A 25,910-nucleotide genomic window follows, 5' to 3' on the forward strand; every position below is an offset into this window, starting at 1 on the left:
CCCCCCCCGCCCCCCGCCAGGTACGCACCCCTGCCCCCCGGCCGTGTCTATTACAAAAAAAAAATGGCGTTTCAACTGGGGGGCATACGGGGGGGGCACAGCATGATGTAGGGGGGGCCATGGCCCCCTCTGCCCCCCCCTGCCAACGCCACTGATTTCAAGCCCCACCCTCCTTTTAAAGCTTCCAGTCTGTTATTCTAGCTCAGCATAACAGAGTGATCTCCAGCCTGCTTTATCTAGAGAATCACTGAAATTATGTCAGCTGGTCCTTTTGGGGGCAGGGCTGAAATGCAGAGGAAATGTGTTTTGGGGATTATGTTAATTTTCATGGCAAAGAGCGACTTTGCAATTGATTGCAATACATCTGATCACTCTTCATAACATTCCAGAGTATATGCAAATTGCCATCATCTAAACTGGGGTAGCAGACTTTGTGAAAACTTATATTTGTGTTATTCTCAAAACTTTTGGCCATGACTGTATAATGAAAGGTGAGTCCAGAGGACGTCAGGGACCTCCTTCTTTTGGAGAGCCCCCCGAATGGTGTTTGAAATAAGAGAGAAAAAAAAAAGCCCCCAAATTTCATCCAAGCTGAATGGCAGGGAAACACTGTGTACAAGTCTAATAGTGATATCAGTTATGTTGGTTGAATTATGGAGGGTTTAATAAAATTTGTAAAGTAATTGTAAATGCATGTTTCAGCCAAGAAGCTCCAACTTATCCTGAAGAAAATTATGTAATTTGTGTGGATACATCAAATATGGAAAACGGGAGTTATGAATTAAAAAAAAACATCATAAAAATAGGGTTTGAACCCCCAATCCCAGAGGGCTATCCCATGTTTTCCAGGGAGACGTATCCCTCAATGCAAGACAGCTGGACTGTCGGGAAAAGAAATTAACTCCTTTCACCCTCCAATTGGTTCCCTCTTAGGTTGAGCTCTTGAGCTCGAGAGGCTGTTGGATTTGCTTATGATCCTTGCCCCTTAAAATATACAGCAGCCCAGACAGAGTAGAGTTAAGTCAGACACGACAGGTTCAGGACAGGATATCTATGAATTATCAGGAATCAGGCCAGATCAGGATTGGAGAAGTCAGGAACATTAACACAGCAAATCAAAACATTAAGAGCAAACTAGCAGCTTAACCACACAAGGGAAAAAGTTTATTAGTTTGAACCTTGCTCTGAGAATGTCACATCCATTTATTTTAGTTGCCACTAGGGAAAAACTAGACTTGGGCGCCGGCGGGGTCTCCGTCTTCGTGTTCGGAGAAAAGAAAATCTTCGCATTCCGCGAATATTCGCCCGGTCCTGTCTTCTCTTCGGGCGAATATTCAAGGACATTCTTCGTCCTCGTTTTATCTTCGTTTTCTCACGGTTTCCAATACAGTCGCACACACATACATTCATGGTGCAATCCGAGGTGTACACAATACACATTGCCCTAAACTGAGGGCCAAGTTGCTCCTGAGCAGTTGTCTGAGACTTAGACAAATGTTCTGAGGAACTTGGCCTGGGAGAAACGGGGCTTATTTATTTATTTATCATACACACATATCCATAGATGTTTAATAAAAGAATAGGGATTTTACATTTTTAATTCGATTTTAGACCACTTTTAAATACATGCCTAACATTTGCCTAAAGTTGGGTCTGTTGGCAGGTATGCGGATGGAAAAATGTGGGACAAGAACTAAAAATAGTTTAGGGTTAATGTATGGTTATGTTTAAGAGTAGTAGCAGTACAGTGGTTTGATTAAAGATGTATTATGTTTAAATAATAATTTAATTTTAATGGGTGTTAAAAAAAAAAAAATAAGGGGGTTAATTAATTTTGTTATATTTTTAAAGTTATATTTATTATTTACTTTATTATATTTATTTAATGTTTATAGTGCTTCCTACCTAGTTACCTACCTGCATTTGCATACCTAGTTTAGCTAAATTTGATGGGACAGGACTGGAAAAAAGCAGGACTGTCCCGAAAAATTTGGGGCATTGGAAACAGAAAAAGGTGAATGAGCGGGCAATTAACGACCCGCTCACCTGTTTATCCCCGGGGCAAAGCATCCAAACACTGTCAGTCCTTGACATTTGGGAGCAGAATTCCAGAGCTCAAACACTAGGTCCTAGCATAAGTTGGCTACACCGGCGGAGGTAGCAGGCGTTGCCACACTGCAAACAAGCGCAACCAGGGGGAGAAACTACCTTGACCATTAGGGAAAATTAACTTTCCAAGCTAAGAGCTGGGTGTCCCAACTTGGGCAGATTGAATTTAAGAAAGGTAATCTGCTCCATCAGATGAGGTGCCATGCGTGAGAGCTGTGGACTCAGTATGTTTCCAGTCATAGAAAACAGGCGCTCACTTTGAACAGTGGTTGGCGGACATCATAGTAGCTCCTGCGCAACCCATGAGAGTGCAGGCCACACACTCTTCTTTTCATCCCAGTAGCTAAGAGGATCAACATTAGGCACAGAAGGAACTTCACAGAGGTAAAGTTTGACCATTTTAGCAGCACTACTCTCCTTTCTGCTGCTAGCTCTGTCAGATGGTGCTACTATACTCCCAAGTGGCTCTTCCCAAAGCGCAGCTGCTCCGCTGTGTTGTGCTGCTTGTGGCACTGCTACTGATGCTGCTGCTAGGAGTAGCAGACAACATTATCTCTTCCTCCTCCTGCACCTCTCCCTCCTCGGACAGCATTCCCATTTTACGCTGCCAGTCATGTACCTTTTGAACCAATTGCTCCTGGTAGCTACTGAGAACATTGAATTTCATTGCTAGCTTTCCCTTAATCCTTGGATCGCAAAGGAACGCTAGCATCATTTTTGGACTTTCTTCCATGCGCTTGCAAAGGCGTGCTTTTAGCAGTTCCTTCAGCTTCCTGACTATGGCTGCTACGTCAGGATGTAGAGTGCCACTGTGACGGAAGCCTCCATCACTGGGGCCACTGGAGAAGCCTGACTGCCAGCCTCCTCCCTATTGACTATGGGCCCTGGGTTTGTAGAGACTTCTGTGGCTACCCCCAGCAGTATCATCTCATCACTGGCTGAGGGGATTATCTCCAGCAGACAGCCAGGATCTGCCACCAGGGAGTGACCACCATTCTTTCAGTTTAAGTCTTCCCCCCACCTATTGTATTGTTAATCCCGTTACTGCCCCTGTTGTCTCTGGGAGGCAGATTAAGGGGGCGGTTTGTGTCCCAATATCTTGTTTTGTGTAAATATGTGTTTTGCTGGATATATCCAGCCCTGTGTGTGTGAAATAAATCAGTCTTCGTTTGGTTTTACCCTACACTGGGTCTCGGCTAGTGACTGGGGAACCGGGGAAAGTGTGTTGTCCCAGGCTAAGGGAGCACAAGATAGCGGAGGTAGTCGGTCGGACTAGCCAGCTCCGTGACAGCCACCTTGAACAGCCTCACGGTTTCTGCCTAGATGGGAGAACACTGGGATTACCTGGGCCAGACTGGCAGTGTTTCAGTTTACATTTTCTGTGGCATCACAGACTGATCACTGTCCAATCCTCCCTATTAAATGGAGATGTAATCCCAATATTATGCTTTGAGGCAAGATTATGGATTGCCCTCTGCTGCTCCAAAATCCTCTCCAGCATCTCTAAAGTGGTGTTCCACCACGTACTGACATCCTGTCATAGGCAGTGTATGGGAAGACCTGCCCTCTCTTGCTCATCCCTCAATAGTTGGCTAGCCTTAACACTATGGTGTAAGTGCCCAGCGATCATTCTGCAGCGTGACAGAACTACTGCTTCTACGTTAGTTCCTTCTGACATTGCTGCCTTCACTACAAGATGGATGATGTGGGCTGCACAGCGCACACCAACAATATGACCATCTCGCAGCGCTTTCACCATATTGGCACCTCCGTCAGTTACCACAAAACCAACTTCAACATTGGTGCCCGCCTCTGCTCCCACCCAAAGGCTAAACATTTTCCTCATTGCATGCAGAATATTTTGGGAAGTGTGCTTTTCATCCATCACTTCTGCATGAATGATCGGTAGCCTGTTGCAGCAGCTTCCTTGGGCACACGGGGCTGCCACCAGTGTGCTGTCAAAAAAAAGAAAGGCATGCTGCCCACTAGGTGCACTCCACAAATCTGTTGTGAAATGAACAGACTGACCAGCAGCCTTGGAAAGCTCCTCTTTCACTGCTGAAACACAGGACCGATACAATGAGGGGACAATGTTCCTACTGAAAGTGGAATGTGATGGAACTGTGTATTGTGGAGCCACAGCTGCCCTCTTAAACATATCTTAAACATATTAATTAATATAATTCCATGATATTAATTGATTAAATTTTTTATACATAATAAATATTATTTTTAACATATAAAATTCAATATATTAACTTTGCAAAAACCCATTTCAATACACATTACATATTTTTTATGTTTTTACTGGTGGAGAGATTTCCTTTATGGATCTTTAGATTCAAATCCCTCGATATTTATATAATTTTTTTCATATCCTTAGATATTTATATAGTTGTCTATTAAAGAGACAGAATATACCTATACTCTTATAACATTTATATTACTATTCCACTCTATGTACATCACTTAATTCATCACTATATTTACTTTTCATATTAACACGCAGTAGGCTCATTCATAACACTTCACACACTCCAGACACCAAACGTCTTTTCCTTTTCACTTTATTTCATTCACATTTGAATACATAGAGACTTTATCTTCTGTGGTATTCATCACATTCTACCACACGCACTATAACTTTAACATGTCATTTTATTCATTTCCACTGAAATAAACATATACTGTATAAATAAACATCTATATATATATTAACTTAGTGAAAAAGAGACACATTCATCTATATAAAATCCAATCGCTTCTTTGAATAAATAAGATATTCTCAATACCGCTATTTATTAATTTTATTTTATCCTTTCATTTACACCTCTACCACTTTAAGGAATAATTTCACATATAAGTACACATATATACATATATAATGTCCGGTGTCCCTTTGGTGGATGTGTCTCTCTCTTTGCGTTTTCTCTCCGTCTTCTTTTCGTCTAATTCCGTTGATATGGATGCCAAAAGCGTCTTCACTTACCTGTCTAATTAACCCTAACCGTATGTCCTTTTAACTCCACCTTCGGGAGGATCGCATCATCTCAAGTTAAAATTGAGCCGCCCACCAAGGATTTCCACTGATGCACGGAACTCGGCAACACAAACAAAGTACGCATCGAACCGCCCATGTTCTTCAAATCTTTATTGATATGGAGGACGGAAGACACACGGCAATAGAAGGGAAAACGGATGACGAAGACGACCCGCGACAGTGCGTGATGACGCACACAAGACGGAACAACAGGAACAAATGAAAATGGACGGCGCGATGACGAAAACGGACGACGTGAGATGACGCATATGCGGAAGTACCTATATAAAAAACACAATAACGAGACAAGATCACTTATTTCATCGATTATACTTCTACTGAAGAAGCCAAGTCGGCGAAACGCGTTTAGAAGGATATTTCTTGGACTATTCTACATTTCAAAACCGGACTTTTTATTGACACTCTTCAAGCACTTTTGGTGCACGAACTAAATGTGAGTGTATCTTCTACTGGCAATTTTAAACATTTTCTCCTTTATTTTAGACCGGTTACCTACTACAAATATTTAGCAACACAGGTTTTGATTATAGAGTTTAGAAAAAAAATCCAAATTTCAGTTGGAGGGGCCAGCCCGTATATATTTCCATCCTCCTGCATACAAAATAGGATTGTGAATACTGCCTCCTGCGTGATAGATCTAACGAAAAAAAACAGTTGATCTGACCGGATCTAACGAATATCTACCAAAATCCATAAACAAAAATCCAAATTTCAGTTGAGGGGGGGCCAGCCCGTATGTATACCCATCCCCCGCACACAAAATAGGATTGTGAATACCGCCTCCTGCGTGGTAGATCTAACAAAAAAAACAGTTGATCTAACCGGATCTAACAAATATCTACCAAAATCCATTTTAAAAAAATCCAAATTTCAGTTGAGGGGGGCCCAGCCCAGGAACCATGACTCATAGATTCACAGACTCAGAGTAGCTCTGATTCATCAGTTCATTGATTCAAAGAACTGATCGAAGCAGCTCTGAGTTATCAGTATACAGCACACTGAAACTAAAATTAACCCTAAAGACCTCATTAAACATAACTGACCCTAAATTAACCCTGAAGACCCCATCAACCATACCGCCCCTAAATTAACCCTAAGACCACATCAACCATAACTGCCCCTCAATTAACCCTAAAGACCCCAACTTTCAGCAGCCCAAATATTAATTTTATACTTACTGTTAGATGAGTTGCTAAGCAGTGTCAAGGCTATAAGGAAAGGGGTGGGGCAATCTTCGGTGTGACTGCAGGGAGGGACTGGGAAGTAGTAACTGCTGTGAGTGACATTGAGTGAACCGATGAATCGGATCATGAATCGATTCATTTCAATGAACGACTCGAAATGAATCGACTCACTTTACTGATCCTAACTTCCCATCACTACTCTGGCACCCAACTCTGAACTCCTCTCCCAAAACTAGTCCCAATGGCCCCTTTTATCACCTCAGCAATGTGCTATACAGTTTGCCATCTTCTGCTCATTCCACAAGAACTGCGGATGAGTGACACAGCAGTAATCACTGAAATCCCTACAGGGGTCACATGTATATTGGGGTGGGTCAGGACAAGTAGGGATTTCTTTCGAAAATATTATATATATTAACTATCATTTAGTATGAAAAATATCTAAAAACGTGGGAAAACACAGTAAATGCAACTCCCTTATCCCATTTACCTTTCCCAGAGCCCTCTTTCAAGTTGCTCACACTGGGGAGCAGCCTTGCTTTTACCTTGGGAGTCACAATATATTGTGTGACATGACACCGCTGTGTTCCTGGAAGTTCAAGAATTCACTGTCATTTAAGTGTAACCAACGCTTGCACCAAATGCCGTTACAGTCAAAATATCAGCCAGCAGCCAGTAATGACAGGGTTATCTCCCTGCCAATGCAAAGACCATATAATGTAATATTACATCTAGGTGGTCGCCTGGCACACAATCATTAGGATGTAACAGTATGTTCTATGGTCATTAAGCAAATAAGATAAGAAAGGAGTATATTTAACTGTTCCACTGTTGTTTTTCAGGTTGGCAGCAGAAGAGTTGTACAATATGGAGCTGGAATCATGTTTATATTGGGAACAATAGGAAAATTTACTGCTTTGTTTGCCTCTATTCCTGATCCTATTCTTGGTGGAATGTTTTGCACATTGTTTGGTGAGTTAAGAGCCTTAGTAGGCTTAATTTTCAATGGATGTTTTAAATTTGTATATTTGGCTATCCATAATTTATGTTTTCCTACTACACAAAGCAGCATTTTATGTCCACCCAGTTTTCATTATTTTTCAAAACTCTTCTACACCAATATGGCTTAAAAGTGTTTCTTTTTCTATATTTTATAAGTCTAAATACTAAATAAACTTATGTGAGGATATTTACTGTAACGGGTTCACCAAGAGAGCTGTAGTTACTCCCAGAGATCACCCAGATGTATCCTCTTGTTGTCCCCGGAATAACTTCCAGCACCAGCCAGCATGCACACCTTGGCACCCTGCTATGTCTACCCAATAAGTAGACACACAACTACCTTAAATTGAGCACATTAGGAATGAACAGTTTATTCTTGTAAAACATAGACTCATATAGCCACAGAACTTCATTAACATAAATCAACATTGATAAACAGGTACATGTAGACAACCCAACCTTTAATCCCCTTTAGCTACTGAATCTCCCCCTGGCAGCAATCCTGTTAATGGGATTAGTTTACACAATGGAGTTCCTGTCTGTTTGGCAGCCAGGCTGGAGCCATCTCGGACTACCTTGGGACCCTGTATGACAGGTCATTCTGTCACATATCTCCCCTTTTAAAAAGAAGACTGAACTGGGGCCAGACCCCAACCGGGTCTGCAACCAGTACAGTCGGGGGGCGCAGCTGCGTCGCTCCTAGAGTTGTGGATGCAGGGGGCTGGCAGAGGCACCTGTCCCACTAACCAGTACTGGGGTGCACTTAGAGACTGGAGAGTTCGGGTCCCAGACGAGGACAACAGTCCCACTCGCCAGGGCAGGGAGACAGGGTCCGTAATCTGTGGGTAGTAGGCTTGCTTTGAGTCCTCTCCAGGGGCTCCAGTGTTGGACAGTTCCGACACACACTCCATCACATTTACGTATTAAAAAACTCATCTTGACACTATAAAGTCAATCATCAGCTTGGCAGGCAACAGGGTTTCACAAGGTCTCCCACTCCCTAGCTGTTCTTCTGTATGTCTTCTGTATTCCTATAACTGACCTGTCTGTGTCCTGGGCTGGGATCCCTCTCATTGTCTATTTTTTCTAATAATTGTGTTAAAAATATTGTTTTGTTTTACACTAATCATTATAATTGTATAGCAATACAAATAAAAAAGCACACAGCAAGGTGAGCAAGGCAAGCATTTTTAATAAAATATGCAAATTGAAATAGAGTAAATCACACAATACCTTTACTTGTCCACTCATTGATCTCTGGGCCTAGAAAGTTTTTTCCACTGAAGTGACTACACATCAAGGAGGGTGTTTTTTCTCTGGATAAGTAAAAATGAAATCGTTCAATTCATTCCTACAGTAAGTAAAGGAAAGGAAACAGATGACCAAATACACATACCAGGACAGGCTCTGCCACACCAACGCCGAAACACACACCAGGACAGGCTCTCCCACGCCAACACCCAAACACACACACCAGGACAGGCTCTGCCACACCTGTGTGACGGAACCCTCCATCACTGGGACCACTGGAGAGGGCTGACTGCCAGCCTCCTCCCTATTGACTATTGGCCGTGGGTTTATAAGGACTTCTGTGAGGGGATTATCTCCAGCAAACATCCAGGATCTGCAACCAGGGAGTGACCACCATTGTTTTCATTTAATATCAGACCCCTCTACCCCATGGTGCATTATTATCTTGTCCCCTTCTCCCACCTCTCCCAGACGGAAGCCGGCAAGGTCCGCTCAGCTCTAGGGAGCTCCCAGAGTGGAGGATGATGAACAGGAGAGAGGTGGACCTTCATACAAAATGTGTGGATGTCGAAAACAATCAAATTGTCCTCTATCCCGCAAATACCAACCTGAGCAAAGGGGATGCCAGGAGTCAGCCAGAATTTGAGGCAACTGGTTCAAAGGTCACTATGGCAGAGGGCCCTCCAGGAGGCTGTTATACGTGGGGGTCAGTGTCTTCCAAGCTCCGAACAAAAGATTAGAGACCAGCGGGAACTACGGATGTCATTCCTGGGACAGCAACCCCAGGAGCAATGGATATCCGAATTGGACAAGCTGGTCCAACAGGAGTTAGAACTGGAAAATCGGTATCGGCCTCTATTTAAGGTAGAGGCCTGGAGCTGCAGCTCCATCAGCCCCTACATTAATCTGGCCCTGTCCCTTGGGGCATTTTCTCCAGGAGTGCATACATGTGGCATTAACAGCATGATATTCCAAAATCAATTTAGATAAAAAAAGTGCAAGTGTACAATTTATACTTTGCCCTCTTTGCTGTCTTTCAACTCATTCCTCGCAATTAACTCCAAACTTACCAGTTTTGCACTTGCTCTGGTTTAAATAGAATGAATTTGCACATCAAATTTTGCATCCACCTCTCATTATGAGGAAGACTAAAGCCTGGTATAAACAGTGGTGTATTTATATTTTGCGCTGCCTTAGGTCTGACTAAGCTCACACGCCCCCTAATTTTAATTTACCTATCCCTTCCTGTCTAGGCCACACCTTTTTCTGTTTTTGACCAATCCCTCCCTCTGTAAACTCCCACTGTAAACCCTTCATCTCTTTGTCCCATCCCCTCATATTTAGGCTCCACATTTGAGCACCACTTCTTCCTTTCTACTGTGGTTAGCAAGTACCTACTTGCATGTTTTGTTGTTTTGTACATAATTTCAAATGTTTTGTCGATTTATTTTAAGAGATAATATAATTCAATAAAATGAAATGTGTACATTCAATCATTATCACCATGATCAGTCATTCATGTCAACTATACTATAAGGATCACAGACACTTAAATTGGTTGAAATAGTGTGTGGCCAGTCCATGGTTTGAACAGTAACGCCACACAAATGTTTCAAGTGCTGTTACTGTACATTCATACACCATGTGTGCCATATATTGAGCTAAATTATTGCCCATGTAGACAGTGTATGTAAACATGCATGGTTTAAGATCAATCCAGCTTGTGCATGCGCTGTGCATACGTGGCAGTATGTACTAGACTTGGGCACCAGGGGGCTCTTCGTCTTCGCGCTCGCCTTCGGCAAAAAAAAAATGTCCCTGCCTTGCCTCTGTTCCCATGTTTAGCTTGATCCATTCCTGGATTTCCGTATGCTGTGTTCTGTACCTCTGATTCCTGGATTCTAGTTCTGCTCTTTGCATCAGCTCCTGTTTCCTTTATAAGGTGTGTCCCACCCTCAGTCTACAGTCTAAAGGTATGTCCTTCTTGGTTCTGTGTTTGGATTCAATGTTTAGTTTATTATTAATTCAGTAAGCAGGCTTAAGCGTTAGGACCCACCGTCATCGGAGTACTTTGGTGTAGTGGTGGGCTAAGCATACTATGGCCATGTGATGTGAAGGATTCTCCAATTGTTATCTTATAGTCCTAGGCTAGTTCCTGTATTCTTGTTTGTGTCTTATGTACCTTTGCCCTTCTTCCCTGAATCATCTGAGAATTTCAGTTCCTCTCTCCTCTCCCCATGTCCCAGTTAAGATGTCCTATCCTTGCTTAAAAGAGAAGCGTCCGAGGATTCCGGCTCCTCACTCCTTCCCCTATGTTCCTTGCCCTGTTCCCTGTCCTTTGTTGTGCCCTGTATCATGTATGTCTTGTCTGGTTATGTTCCTTGCTCTGTCCTCCTTGCTTGCTATGTTTCCATTATATATTCTGCTTAGCTTCCATACTCCCAGCCTGCAGCACCCTGACATGATTCTAGTGCCACGATTCTCATGCCTGCTCCAGGGTGCCTGCAGGATATCTCCAAGTTTTGTCAGATCCAAGTTTTGTTCGGATTACCGCATCCAGCCAAGTTTAGTTCTGCTTTGTTCTGGACATCATCCGCTGCTATGTCAGGGTGCTGGTATGTGGCTGCTCAACCCTATATGCCCACCAGGGAGAGTGCAGATGCCCTGCATCAGGCCCTGTCCAACTCCACTACTGCTCAATACCTCCTGAACTCCATCTTTGGGCGCTCTGGGTCTTTACAGTCGTCTGTATGGACCCAGTTCCTGACAGGAGACCAGTGGTCTCCCCGCTGTCTCAGTAAAATGTCCGTACCAGTGACTTTGTTGGTCACTGGCACAGACTTTTAACTGTTGCAGCAGGGTCCCAGGTTGTTTTATTTTTTATTTTTTTTCTGGATAGCAACTAGTGGTAAGGGGCCGTGCGAGTGAGCCTATTGGCCGGAAAACGTCATTTGCATGATGGCACTTGTGGTTGCTTTCCAAAGCAATCACAAGTCTATCGGGGTCGGGGGTTGTGTTGCTGCATGCCTTGATGTCGAGGCATGTCAGCAACACCGTTTATGCTTAGGATGCGATTCTGATCCCTTCCTAAGCTGTTTTAGCCTGCCGCCGCACCGAGCATTTTTCGTGCGGGGAGGGCTTTCCTACGCTGCCCGTCAGTTGCAATAGCTGCCCTTACTACCAGGTTTAGGATATGTGCTGTGTAGGGCTGCAACAACTAATCGATAAAATCGATAATAATCGATAATGAAATTCGTTGGCAACGAATTTCATTATCGATTAGTTGAATCGATTATTATCGATTATAAAATGAGGGTTTTTTCAGAGCAAACGCTCTGAAAAATCCCCCTCATTATATAATCCGTTTAGTCTGACTCACCGTCTCACAGCAGCAGCTCCTACTTACTCCCCCTCCCTGTAATCACTGTGACAACTGGCCCCGCCCCTTCCTTCTCCAGGCCAGAACCACATGGCTGTGACACTCATCTAACTGTAAGTATATGTACACATACATACATACATACATACATACATACATATATATATATATATATATATATATAATGTGTATGTGTGTATGTATATATATATATATATATATATATATATATATATATGTATGTAATATATATATATATATTTGGGCTACTGAAAGTTAGGGGAGGTGGGGGTTAATTTAGGGGCAGTTATGGTTAGTGGGGTGTTTAGGGTTAATTTAGGGGCAGTTATGGTTAATTGGGTGTTTAGGGTTAATTTAGGGGCAGTTATGTTAATAGGGTGTTTAGGGTTAATTTAGGAGCAGCTGTGGTTAATGGGGTGTTTGGTGTTAATTTGAGGCAGTTGTGGTTAATGGTGTGTTTAGGGTTAATTTAGGGGATGCTGTGGTTGATGGGGTCTTTAGGGTTAATTTAGGGGATGCTGTGGTTAAGGGGGTGTTAAGGGTTAATTTAGGGGCAGTTATGGTTAATGGGGAGTTTAGGGTTAATTTAGGGGAATCTAAATCCTGGGGGCAGTGAAGTGACATATCTGGGGGTATAAGGCATATACAGTATATAAGGCATATGTGGGGAGGGCAGTGTGGCATGTCTGGGGAGGACGGAGTGGTGTATCAGGGTGTATAAGGCATATCTGGGGGTAGAGTGGCATATCTGGGGGTAGAGAAGTGGCATGTCTGGGAGGCAGGGTGGCATGTCTGGGGAGGATGGAGTGGGGTATCAGGGGATATAAGGCGTATCAGGCACAGTGGCAGATGAGGGAGGCAGCGTGGAGTGGCAGATGTGGGAGGCAGCGTGGCATATGTGGGAGGCATTGTGGAGTGGCAGATGTGGGAGGCAGCATGGCGTGGCAGATGTGGGGAGGGCAGGGTGGCATGTCTGGGGAGGATGGAGTGGTGTTTCAGGGGGTATAAGGCGTATCAGGCACAGTGGCATGTGGGGGGTAGAGTGGAGTGGCAGATGTGGGAGGCAGCGTGGCGTGGCAGATGTGGGGGGCAACGTGGAGTGGCATATGTGGGAGGCAGCGTGGAGTGGCAGATGTGGGAGGCAGCGTGGTGTGGTATATGTGGGAGGCAGCGTGGAGTGCTGTGGTAGGCAGCGTGGCATATGTGGGGGGGGCAGCATGGCATGTCTGGGAGGCAGCGTAGCAAGCCTGGGCTCAAATGTGCATATATTGGGGGGTTGGTTGGGAAATAAAGACAAGAAATGTATTATCAAAGTTTTTTTATTCTACTGTTTGTATTTAACATCATTTGTTTAGTAAATTATTTTAAATGAAAAATTTACATTCATTTTTTTTATCCGATTAATCGATTAATCGAAAAAATAATCGGCCAACTAATCGATTATTAAAATAATCGTTAGTTGCAGCCCTAGTGCTGTGCAACGCAAACCCACAAAGTCCCCATCTCTAACGCGAACATAAGGCAGGCTAGATGGGGAAGGGACCAGGGAGATTAGTAGACGATCACGAAGATTCTCCGTGTGATGTGTCTTCGTCAGGGCCGGCCCTATAATGGGGCAGACTGGGGCAATTGCCCCAGGCGGCACTTTAGAAGGGGCGGCACTTTGCCGCCCCAAGCGTTTTTTTTTTTTTGTAGCGGAGGAGAGAGCGAGAGAGAGGGGCACCGAGTGGTTTTCGCTTACCCGCTCGGCGCCCCTCTCTCTCTCCTCTGCGGCGAGTCTCCCTGTTCGGTCCCGGTGCCGGCTTGTAATGCAGAGCGCCGGAAGTGACGTCAATTTCCGGTGCTCAGCATTACAAGCCGGCACCGTGGCAGAGCAGGGAGACTGTTTAAAGGTAAGTACGGGGGAGGGGTCGTATGGCGTCGGCGAAGTTTAAAATGCCCCCCCCCCCGGCGTCGGGGGGGGGGCGGTGTTTTAAACTTCGCCCCAGGCGGCGTTAAGTCTTCGGCCGGCCCTGGTCTTCGTCTAGGTTTTACCGAAGCTATCTTCTCTTCTTCATGTCTTCGGAACGAACACGAAAACGCACTCTTCATGCTCGTTTTCATGTTCGTCCGAAGACGAATGCACAAGTCTACTGCTCATCCATAACCTCAGCATGGAGTAGGAAGGATCTATAACCCTACTGCCCTTCTGCTCCTGTCCCACCCCTCCTGTCACCCTGTGTGCTTCTGCCTACACTGGCTGCAGTGGTCCTGTCCTTCTCCAAATATTTGAGCAGCCACCAGTGAAAGAAAGGGATGCTGTGCAGGCAGGGGTCTGTTGGCTGTAGTAGTGAAATTACAGCCACAGCAGGGATAAATGAAAAAGAAAAAAAACACTCCCCGGCGCCGATAACTGCGTTAAACCTCGAATATAGTCAGCACCCCCACTTTAAAGACCTAAAGTGTGGGGGAGTGCAGCCTATATTCAGGCCAATATGGTACATAAAAGAGGCTACATGCGTCTTATTTACAAAAGACTTATAATGATGTACAAAATCAGACACTGGTTAAAAGAATGGAGAGGGAAGGGATTTTAACTCATGGCATTAATGTGAGTACTGGGGTTGCTATTTTGTTTTCTGTAGATTTCAGTCCTGAATCTTTTTCTGTACTTCAAAATTATCAAAAGGTACAGTATTAGAAGTTACAACCTCATTAGCGGGTAAAAATTGTGTTTTTATTAATGTTTATGCTCCATCCATAGGTAATGAAAGATTGTAATGTTGCTGATGTTTTACTTTTGGGAGGTGATTGGAATTGTATCGGTAACTGATCAGTTAAATCGTAACCATATACAGCCTCATCCAAAATCTGCTAGGGAACTTTGTTCTCTTTTAAACCATTTTGATTTGATAGATGTTTGGAGAAATGTAAATGTTAGATCCATTTTATGGATATAAAGATAATTTTAATCTTTTTGCACAATGCAAAATTATCCCAAATGGTTTGTCAGATCACAGTTTAATTACACTGAAAGTTGTTTTTCCTTTAATAAAAAGTAAAAGTGCATTTTAACCCCTTGACAACAATTGATGGGTACGTCATGCACAAACATCCAGTGCCAGGACCGTCATGGGTTTAAATGGGTGCAGAAAGTGAACTACGTTCGGTTTCTGCACCCAAACAATGTTGCTGTAATACTTGATGTCCAGGCATTCAGCATCCGGAGCCATGTCAACGTCCTCCATACACTGTATGGCATCAGACGCCCGTTTTAAAATTCAATGGTGTCGCTGAAATGCCTTGATAGTGAGGCATTCAGTGACACTGAACAGCGTGCTGCGAGATTTGCCACTCACAAGATGGTGGTGCGTCCTTTAAACCAGACCCTCCTGAGAACTCTGGCTCCCCTTGCAGGTTAAATAAAGGTACTGCACTCAACCATGCAAGTCAATGGAGCCCAGCTTTCTAATCACAATGTGATTAGTAAAATAAATATTAACAAAAATAAAAATAGCAAATAAAAAAATGGTAACATGTAAAAATAATTTCCCACTGATTTCAAAAAGGCTATATATATATATATATATATATATATATATATATATAATATTTGTAGTCCTAAAATATCTTCAAACAATTCTCGCATGGAAAGAGTTAAAGTACTGGCATGTTAAATGCCCATGGGGTGTCTACTTTTTAAAAATATATGATTTGATGGGGTAAATTGAATTGGCCGGGTTCAACAATGTCCTAATTAACACAGGGGGAAGGATGACCACATGTCTAATTTCCATTTTGAAAAATGCACACGTGCTGAACACATATCGGGGTGTTGTGTGACACAAAAAATACTACTGCAAAGTTTGACAAAAGGTCATTAGTGCATGGAAAGAGTTAAAATACCAGCATTTTAACCCCTTCCGTACCGGTGACATACCTGGTACTTCCTGGTTGGGTGTCACCCACAGACCGGGACGTACCAGGTACACCATCAATGATGTGCAATCCAGTGTCTCTATGGACGCTGGGATCGCGAGGGCCGGCTGCTTCTGACTGCTAGGTGTCCCCAGCGATCCCTAGCAGAACGTGGTCGCACGTGAATTAAAATATTTAAATAAAACTGCGGTCTTCAAGGGAAGCGCTGGTCCTGAAGGGGTTAAATAGCCTGGGGTGTCTAGTTATATGGTTTTATTGGACACATTGAATTGGCCAGGCTCAAAGATGTACCAAATGGGCAATGGATCACCAGATGTCAAAGTTCAACATTGAAAAATGTGCATGCCCCAAATGTAACCCTTTTACCCCCATACACCCAGGCAAACCTTGTTACTAATCACATATTGGGATGTTGTGTGACATATACCAGGAACTGAGTAAAATGTGTGTGGGGAAAAAAAGCAGACTGGTGGTAGAATTAGTGCATGGAAAGAGTTAAAATACTAGCATTAAAATACCCTGGGGTGTCTAGTCTTCAAAAATATATGGTTTGATGGGTTAAATTGCATTGGCCAGCTTCAAAGATACCCCAAATAGCACATAGGGAAAAATCACCAGATTTGGGAAAAATGGTTTTGAAATAGCAAAATGCTACTAGTACATATTGCCCCATAACTTGCTGAAAAAAGCAAAAAAAAAAGAAAAAACTTTTCTAAACTCAGGACAAATAGTAGAATCTATTTAGCAGGTTTTTTCATTAGCTTTTAGATGAGTAAAATATTTTTTAAGTAAAAGTCAGTCCTTTTTTCTCAATTTTTCACCATATTTTATAGTTTTTTTATAGTAAATGATATGATACAATCAAATTTTTTCAAAATAATAGAAAACTACAGCTAAACACGAGCATATCAGAAATGTTAAAACAGCCATTCTCACGAAGGGGTTAATACTTTGCATAATTTGCATTTTATTGTGAAACGTCTGAAGACAGCGATTAGTAATTTTAAAAATAATTTCTAGATCTTTATAAATCTTTGGAGCAGAAATATGTTAGTGGAAGAGCTTAATTTAAAGAAACGGTGTGGTGTTAATCTGTTGGATACAAAAGTACAGGGTGCTTTAGTGAGATGCACCAACTAAGAACTTCTTTGGCCTAGCAAAAGTTTGCTCAGCACAAGTTGATCCAATGCTTGAAAACTCCTGATGGCCATGAGTTGATATTCAGACATTTGCTGTTAATTCCTATTCTAATGTGTTCTCAAGGGACACTTGCCATGAACAGGAGATGCATAGTGTCGGAAATGGGTTATATTTGGAAAAAGGGGATTCCAGGTGCCGACACACCTTCATCTAGGGGTAAATAGTTTAAATCCACCTGGCTCGAATAATCACAAGAAAATGCTTCTTTGATAAGAAGCATTTTCTTGTGATTATGCTTCTTTGATAAGAAAATGTAGGGTTTAATACTGTGATGAAGCCTATGAAAGGCTAACACACACAGGGTTACATTGGTAATTAAGATGTATGGTAACAAGGATGTAACAGAGATGTAAGTAACTGCAACAAGAAAAGATTGTAACAAGGTATTGGGGGAGACACACAGTTCTTAAAAGGGCAGTGACACCATGTTTACAACATAAGATCAAAAGTCTTACAATAAACAAAAGTTTCTTTTACAGATCTTATCACACATTATGTACAAACAGGCCCTACTGCTTTCAGAGACAATGCAATACGCTATTTACAGTTGTAAAGTTGCTCTTTGACATAGGCTTCAGGAGGGTACATTTGTATTTAAATAAGTCTCCGCCTGTCCTTTCTGTGAGCATGTGAATTCAACTGGCCAAATGTTGTTTAGTTACGTCAGATCACTTTAACTCCTTTTACACCTATGACTGCAATATATCTTTTTTTATATAAATATGTTATAAAGGTGTCTGACATAGTCTGCATGCTACCTCCACACATGGTATCCTGGAAGACCTTCCAAAACATGAAGTGGGGATGATCAGAGGGCTAGAATGCTTTCTAACATTTGATGTTTTCTACTGCACTTGATGCATTGAGCTCCGGCAAAACTCCAGGAATCGATGGCCTTCCAGTGGAATTTTATATAGTTTTGGACATTGAAAATTGTGTCCATATAGATTGAAAGTTGTTATAAGCTCACTAGCACATCATTACAAATCTGCTTCAGAGATTTTCTGGTTTCAATTCTGGCTTGATTTCTTTAGACAAAAAGGCTTTTGACAGCATAGATCACACTTATTTGTTTAATGTTTTTAAATATTTTTGCTTCAGTGTTATTTTATTGAGTTGCATCTGGTTGCTTTATTCTAACATGTTCAGTGTATTTAAAATAAATGGAAGAATTTCATTTTTTCCCCCCATTAAGAGTGGTATCCGACAAGGATGTTCTTCATCCCGGATGGTATATGCATTACCCGTTGAACCTTTATTGTGTAGACATCAAAAGGTTTTAAATGTTTTTTTGATTCCTGTAATTCTAATAGAACCTGTTAAAGTTTTGGCTTATGCGGATGATCTGTTAATTGTTTTTAATAACTAGCAAGATATGGATGTAAGAGAACATTTTTGAAAGAGCCCCATCTGCACATATTAATTGGAGTAAAAGCAGTGCAATGCTTGTTGGCATGGCCAGATTAACATAGGGGCTGATGAAGCTGCAGCTCCAGGCCCCTACCTAAAAATAGGCCCAGTCAGGGCCAGGAAGGCTCACCGAGAAATTTTGTGGGGGCAAAAGCATGCAGCAACCGCGATCGCAGGGGTAGCAACTGCAACCGGGCCTGCCATATTAGGGGGCCCAGGGGCCCAGAACTCACTCACTTCCGCAGGGGCCATGCTGCTTACCTTGCGTTACTCGCACGTTACTGTCTTGTACTGCCCAGGGGAAGCAGGAACCCAGCGGAGTCACGTAAATTTCAGAAGTTTGTATCTCTGTTAATTAAGTAATTTAAAAAGTCAAAGGTATCTTTTCATCCTCTATGTCAACCTCGCAATCTGTAGATTAACCTGGTTTATTGCATAATGTGAAATAAAGCCTATTCCTCTTTAGTACTCTACTATATTTCTGTATACAAGACTGTGAATTTGCATGCACTTCTGTTAACACTACAAATAAATTACCTTATATGTTTAAAACTCCCAGTAAGTTCCATAAACGCGACAGAGTCCCTGACAGAGTCCCTTTTAAAGTGCACTGTAACTGTAAAATGTTTAAATCATCTTATTTTAATGGCATCTGTGGTGTTTAAACCAAATATAAAAATATATCTCACAAAGGTTCATCTACTTTAACAGATATTTAATAAGAGACAAAAACACAGTAACATACAATAAATGAGTGACAGCCCAACATACAATGCAACACTTTCCAAGACTAACCTGCAACCTAAAGGTCCAACTTAACCCAGCACACCATCGATTACCCCATCCATGCAGGATGGTGGGCAGAGAGAAACTGAACTAAGATTTTGCATTCAACAGGCATATTGAATCACTGTAGGTGTGCCCTCGTTAACATATCAAAAGACATGTAATACGGGAAGAGTTCAACTGGCTAAAACATTGACCACAATACTTATGTCACCACAGCATCAATATTATTCTAACTTATTGTAAGCAGTCTATAATTTAGATGCGCCTGCTTGCAAACAGTAATCTCCTGCTGCAATGAGACATTAAGGCTGCTAAGCCATTTTCCACCTGGGTGCTAAGATAGTTTTTGGCATTTTGGTGCATTCTCGTTTAAACGTGTTTAGAAGTACATTTCTTGGGAATAAACTATACAAACCATATATTGTTTTTTCAGCACACCCAGCAAATTCCAAATATACCATTTTTATAAGTGTATGTCTCATTAGGTTTGCAAAATAAAGCCAAAAATGGGGAAAAAATTTTCACTTCTGACTCAATAAAAACTAGTTTGTAATTTTATTTTTCTAAACTCTAATATCAAAATCTGTGTTGCTAAATATTTTTAGTAGGTAACCGGTCTAAAATAAACAGAAATTGAGAACAGTATACTGTGTTTTTCTAATATTTTATTGCTAAAAGTTAAAATTACTAGACTATCACAAAAGACATCTTTAAATTAAATGCATAGCTGCCGTCAATTAAACAGCTCTAGCTGCCCGGGATGTTAAAATATGCCAACAAAGCTATATATTTTTAGAAACTACTCCCCCAGCTGCAGCAAATGAGGTCTTATTTGACATGCACAACAAATAAGTGAATATCACACTTTATAAAAATAAATAAAAAATTAAATTAAAAGCGACAAGTCTTGCGCACGCCAGTTTTGTGCTACTAATACATGCAGCCCCTCATATGATGCACCAAGGGGTGTAGTTTCTGAAAATATGAACTTTATGTACCATAATTTAACTTTCCAGCTGTCTAGAGCTGTCTAATTGCAGACATCACCCCAAAATGTTTTAAGACGATTTTTTAACAAGATTCTCAAATCTGCCATATCTAAAGTTAAAGTGGTCTAGACATCTGGGAAATTAAATTAGGGTACATAAAGTACACGTTTCAAGAAACTACACCCCTTGGAGCTTCAAATGAGGGGTTACATGTATTTCTAGGACAAAAGTTGAGTGCACAATTAATGATGGAATATGTCGCTTTGGCTAGAAAATATGTTTTTTCTAACCATAGTGACATGTTCATTTGTGTCTTGCGCGCTCCAGGTTTGTACTAGAAACACATGCAGCCCCTCATTTGACGCGCCAAGGGGTGTAGTTTTTGCAAATGTGTACTTTTTGTGCCATAATTTAACTTCTTACGTGAGCAGTCAAGGCTTCAACGCTAATTACTGACCATTCACACGCCTTTCATATCTCCATTCACTCGCAGAAGCACACACCATACTTTCCATACATTCACTCACAAAAGCACACACCATTCTTTCCACTTCAATCCCAAAGAAATTATGGTAAAGGGAGAAAAAAAAATCACTTTTACAGCAAAAATAAGTTTTGCAGTAAAAATGCAAGGAGCGCCAGGGATGAGATGGTTACTCACACAGACTAAATGGCTGATTTTAATAATATTTACAGTTCATCAGGATTTCAAAAATTGCCTTCCTCTACCATTGGCTAAATTTAACCCCGTGATCAAAGGGATCATGAGGTTAAAGTTTTGTATCGGCCATTTTTTAAAAGGGAATGTGACTTTTCATAGCTAGATGATCACTGTGGTAAAATTGGCTACCACAGTGATCATTTAGCTAGAATACTTAAACTTTTTTTTTTTTTTTTTTTTTTAAGTTAAACTAGTTTATGTTTAGATAATTTAATTTGGGGTCTCTAGGCAATTTTGATCTTTATTTATCTGCCTTTAGAGACCCCCAAATCATTTTTTTTTTACTTTTTTTTTTTTGTACATTTTTATTTTTTTTACTTAATAATGTGAGGGGCAGATCACCAGGGTAGGTGGTGATGGGGGTACACAGACCTCCATCAAGGTAAGATAGTGCTAGCAACGGCACCATGCCGCCGTTAGCAGTCAAGGGGTTAAAAAAGATTAGTGTACTTTACTGTAGAACCTGCAAGAGAAGATCACTTTTGCATTTTCAACAGCAATGCATAGTATCAATAATGGAAAAGCAGAGGGAAAAACATCTGTGCATTTCACAGACAGCCTATTTTTCCAAATTTGCTTCAGCTAAAAAATATTTCTAATTGTTAAGAAAGAGCTTTACTTTCTTTGCCATTCAAACAAAGATATGTTATGTTGATTCATCATTGGCAAATTTGTATGCCACAAATATCAGTTACGAAGTAAACCAGCATTCAGTGAATAGATCCCATTCCATTTACTGCATCTTACCAAAGGAACTTGACAACAATGAATCTACAATGTGCCATTGTTTTTAATGATCTGACACTTATGTTTAAATATTTTGTTTACAGGAATGATAACAGCTATTGGCCTTTCAAACCTTCAGTTTGTGGATATGAATTCTTCTCGGAATTTATTTGTTTTGGGTTTCTCTCTATTTTTCGGCTTAACATTACCCAACTTCTTAGATTCACATCCTAACTATATTAACACAGGTAAGGTATCATGTGTAAGTAAGTTTAAAAAAATTGATTAATAAATTCCACACTGAAAGCTCAATTCGTATAAATGAAACAGTGTTTCATATGCATTACTATTTGATTTCATATGCATTATTTACATCTGCATTATTAGTTTACATTATCTAGTTATAGGTTATATTGTCTTTTGATGTGTGAGCAAACCCATCTAATGCATTATGATCAATGGCATATTGTACCGGGGCCAGAAAGGCAGCTACAATGGAGGCTATGCTCATTTAATGAAAACTCAAGAATGAGGTGCAGCTAGGGATACATTTGTATACTTGCTGGACCTCTATAACTGCAAGTGTTGATAGTGTTAATGGGATTTAGACAGTTGATCATGCTGATCATGATCATGTTTTTTTTTGGGGGGGGGGTCCTTAACACACTTCTTCCAAGTTCCTGAAATATTGTCTGCCTGTTTGTGTTTAATTGCAATGCATGCTTTTTAATGTCTTGTATGAACAAACCACTGCACATTTTTTCTAGAAGTGGATTTTATACACAGAAATCTATATTCTTTGCAGTCTAACAGATATTCTTTTCTGGATGTTGGCTATTGGTCCAATCCAACAGTTTGGAGTTACACAAATCCCGGTACTGCTCATGCATTATTAAGACAACTATCTTTAATACATAATTCATCTGCTTATAGTTGAGGGATAGCTTTTGTGTGTTTATTATTGTGGGACCAGGACCATCTTTAACAAGGCGCAAAAGAGGCTACCTTAAAGCCCATAGTAACTGTCCACATTTGTGGGCAGAGGGGAGCATGGGCCAGTTGGAAGACATTTTTGATCGCCCACGACCAGCCCAAGGAGGTCATAACACAATAGATCAGACACCTACCCACTTTGCACAATAATAAACATTTTGCCCTACTATTCTCTGACAAAGGAAGTATACATTTTTTTACAATACACAACAAACTCATTCTGTGAGAGGGCAAAGTGCACAGATGCAAAAGCTGTTGTACAGTGTGAAGCACAACTTGCAAATTACCAGAAGCAGTTTTCAATGGCTACGTGTTGTAGAAGCTGGAAGATATAGAGACCTCAAAACATTCTTTTTCACAATACCTTTTTAGAATAATCCCCCCACCATAACTCCTTTGAAGTTAGAATGTGAAATTTACCTCAGTCTTTGTGAGTATCATTTTTCATTCTACCAACTCTGAAAACAAAAAAAAAAAACCCAAACCACTGCGGCAGGTGTACTGGACATGTTGTGAGAAAAAAACCTTCAGCTTTCATTTCTCCAGTTGCTCCTCTCTGCATTGGTAACTGTTTTAGCCCCTTAAGAAAGGAGAATGCAATAACATTCCCACAAGCCGTCATTTGAAGCCAATGACATAATAGTATGTACTCTGCAACTTTTAGGGAAGATTTAAGCCATTTAAGGCTTTTTCTGTGTATGTGATCACTCAAGGAGCCAATCATATGTACTTTGCCAATGCTTTCTGCCACTCTTCTTCACTCTAATTGAAAGGAAGAGACAGAGAATATTGCTACAGTGTGTTTCAGTGTCACTATTTTTTAACTGTATGGGTTCATTTAAAAAAAAATTTTTTAGCATTAGTTAGTAAGTTTGGGGGATGGGGTAAAGGAGAATTAGTTTATGTAGGGTAAAGGAAAAGCATCATTTAAAAATGGCTAAAATGTTATCTTTGCTATTTTTCCATGTTATTCAAATGAAGAATCTACCCTTAGTGAACCTTCTGATCCCAGAATTCCCAGGCTATGATCCTGGCCAGCGAGGAATGGTTACCCTCGTCTGGGTATATCCTGTAATGTCCCCATTTACTGACAAACCTGGAATCGGGGTAAATTTTGCAGAATTGACCACAATAAAGCTTATGTAAACATTCATGGGGGATGATCTTCTTGAGGAGATGCCCTGTTCCTGGCATCTAACCAAGGAAAGCATCAATCCCGGCATCCAACTGATGCAGTTGTACTGGACACAAATTAATGTGCATGGATAGATATTTCACAGTGTTCAGATAAGTGCATTAATAACAATACAAATTGCTTGCTAGTCTATGACCCACACTTTGGCAAATTATTTAAAAACTTTGCACAAACTTTTGCACAAACTTTACCTAAATTCATACCCCAGAAAAAAATACATCAGTTGATTAGTACCCAACTAAATACAAGGGCCAATAAATATCCAAAACAGTTGTGAGAAAGTGCCACTGGATGCGCCCAGTCCATTTCCAATTACGATTACAGAAGGGACAGCAGCCTAACTCCACCAGGTTTCCCTGAACTTATAGGTGTAAGCAGCAAAATTTGATGGGAACTTCTTCACACATATTTGAATAAGGCTACAATTTGTATGTGGATAATTATATTTTATTCAAAATGTATTGTTTTGACACTGACGCCTACACAAAAAAAGGAAAGATTTCCCAAGAATATTGGTAGATGCCCATCTCAGAATGGGTGAATGCATAGAAGTGAATAGTGCCAGTGCACCTGCGTACAATTCCCAGGGTCCCGAGAAAGCTATTATTTCTAAAATAATATAACCAATCAACTACAATGGCAAGGTGTAGGGGCCTTGCATACTTTCCAGGTTACACAGCAGTTGTAGGCTGTTTAAAATGTTTGGGGAAATTAAAGAAAAAAAAATTGACAAACTTTTAATAGGGAGAGAGCTTCCTTATATTAACATGGATGTATTGATTGCCTTAAACCAGGGGTTCTCAAACTGCGTCCCTCCAGCTGCTGCAGGACTACATCTCCCATACTCCTCAGCCAGCCCCTTAGCTGAAGGAGCATTATGGGAGATGTAGTCCTGCAGCAGCTGGAGGGCCGCAGTTTGAGAACCCCTGCCTTAAACTAATAGGCTGATTTAAGGCATTAATTGTAGATGTGTGTAGGGCTAGTTACTGCAGTTTACACATCACCAGCATGGCGTAGGGACTAGGTGAACTTTGTGAGTACATTAGAACTCACATTATACCTACTGTATGATTGTGTTAGGGTCTCTATGCATTTGAATATCTCACTGGCAGCAGATATCGTTGAAGTGAAGCTAGAACTGGGCTAGTTGATCTGGAAATCTTCCAATGGTGGGCTAGCCTGGGTGGCAGTGTGAGTTATTGCCCCATTCAGCAGCTCACATGAAGTTGGGCTTCAGGTAAAAGTTATGAAATAAAGACATATAATGTGTGTGTACACAGGACAGGAGGATATGGACAGGAGCTGGGGTGGTCACTTGGCCTTACTTTTCCTCTGGGCAGAAATATATTCATCCTCCTCTGAAATCCTTTCTTTTCCTATTATTAAATAGTGTCTCTTATCATTTTCAGGTATATCAGAAGTGGATCAGATATTGACTGTACTCCTAACTACAGAAATGTTCGTTGGTGGCTGCATTGCATTTTTTCTGGATAATACACTACCAGGTATGGTATCTTCTGCATTTTACATGCTGTTTTTGATAAAACAGAACACAAAGATGTAATCAACTTAAACATTACAATTTTCTAATGGCTGTTACAACAAGAGCACACCTGCGCTGTCTGTAGGTTGTGTTTAGGTTACTACCTCACTGAGAGAGAGGACTTAATCACTGTGTAATCACAGCCAAACTAATCCTGCCAGCTACACCATTTTATTTTAATCACAGCTAAAGAACTCTTTCCAATTAAATTTTTTAAAGTATATTGATCATATATATATATATATAGATATATATATATAGAGATATATATAGATAAGAAAATACAGACATGTAACACAAAGTGATATACTTTACTTAAATATCATAAATGTTAAAGCAATATACCTAAAAAGGGTGATAACAAGTTGCCTACAGGCAGGGCGCTGATGCACATGGCTGGAGTTGTAGCCCTCAGGCTA

At 41.1% G+C, this 25,910-nt stretch overlaps 1 protein-coding gene across 1 annotated transcript in view; it reads left to right on the forward strand.

Moving 5' to 3' along the window:
* SLC23A1 (solute carrier family 23 member 1) overlaps positions 1-25,910 on the forward strand; it is a 129,399-nt gene that overhangs the window by 96,141 nt on the left and 7,348 nt on the right. Inside the window, exons 11-13 of the mRNA XM_053465375.1 lie at positions 7,197-7,326; positions 21,865-22,008; positions 25,358-25,453. Coding sequence (XP_053321350.1) covers positions 7,197-7,326; positions 21,865-22,008; positions 25,358-25,453 — 370 coding nt within the window. The remainder of the gene's footprint in view (positions 1-7,196; positions 7,327-21,864; positions 22,009-25,357; positions 25,454-25,910) is intronic.

This window comes from Spea bombifrons, chromosome 4 (genome assembly GCF_027358695.1).
Source record: "Spea bombifrons isolate aSpeBom1 chromosome 4, aSpeBom1.2.pri, whole genome shotgun sequence".
Classification (NCBI taxonomy): Eukaryota; Metazoa; Chordata; class Amphibia; order Anura; family Pelobatidae; genus Spea; species Spea bombifrons.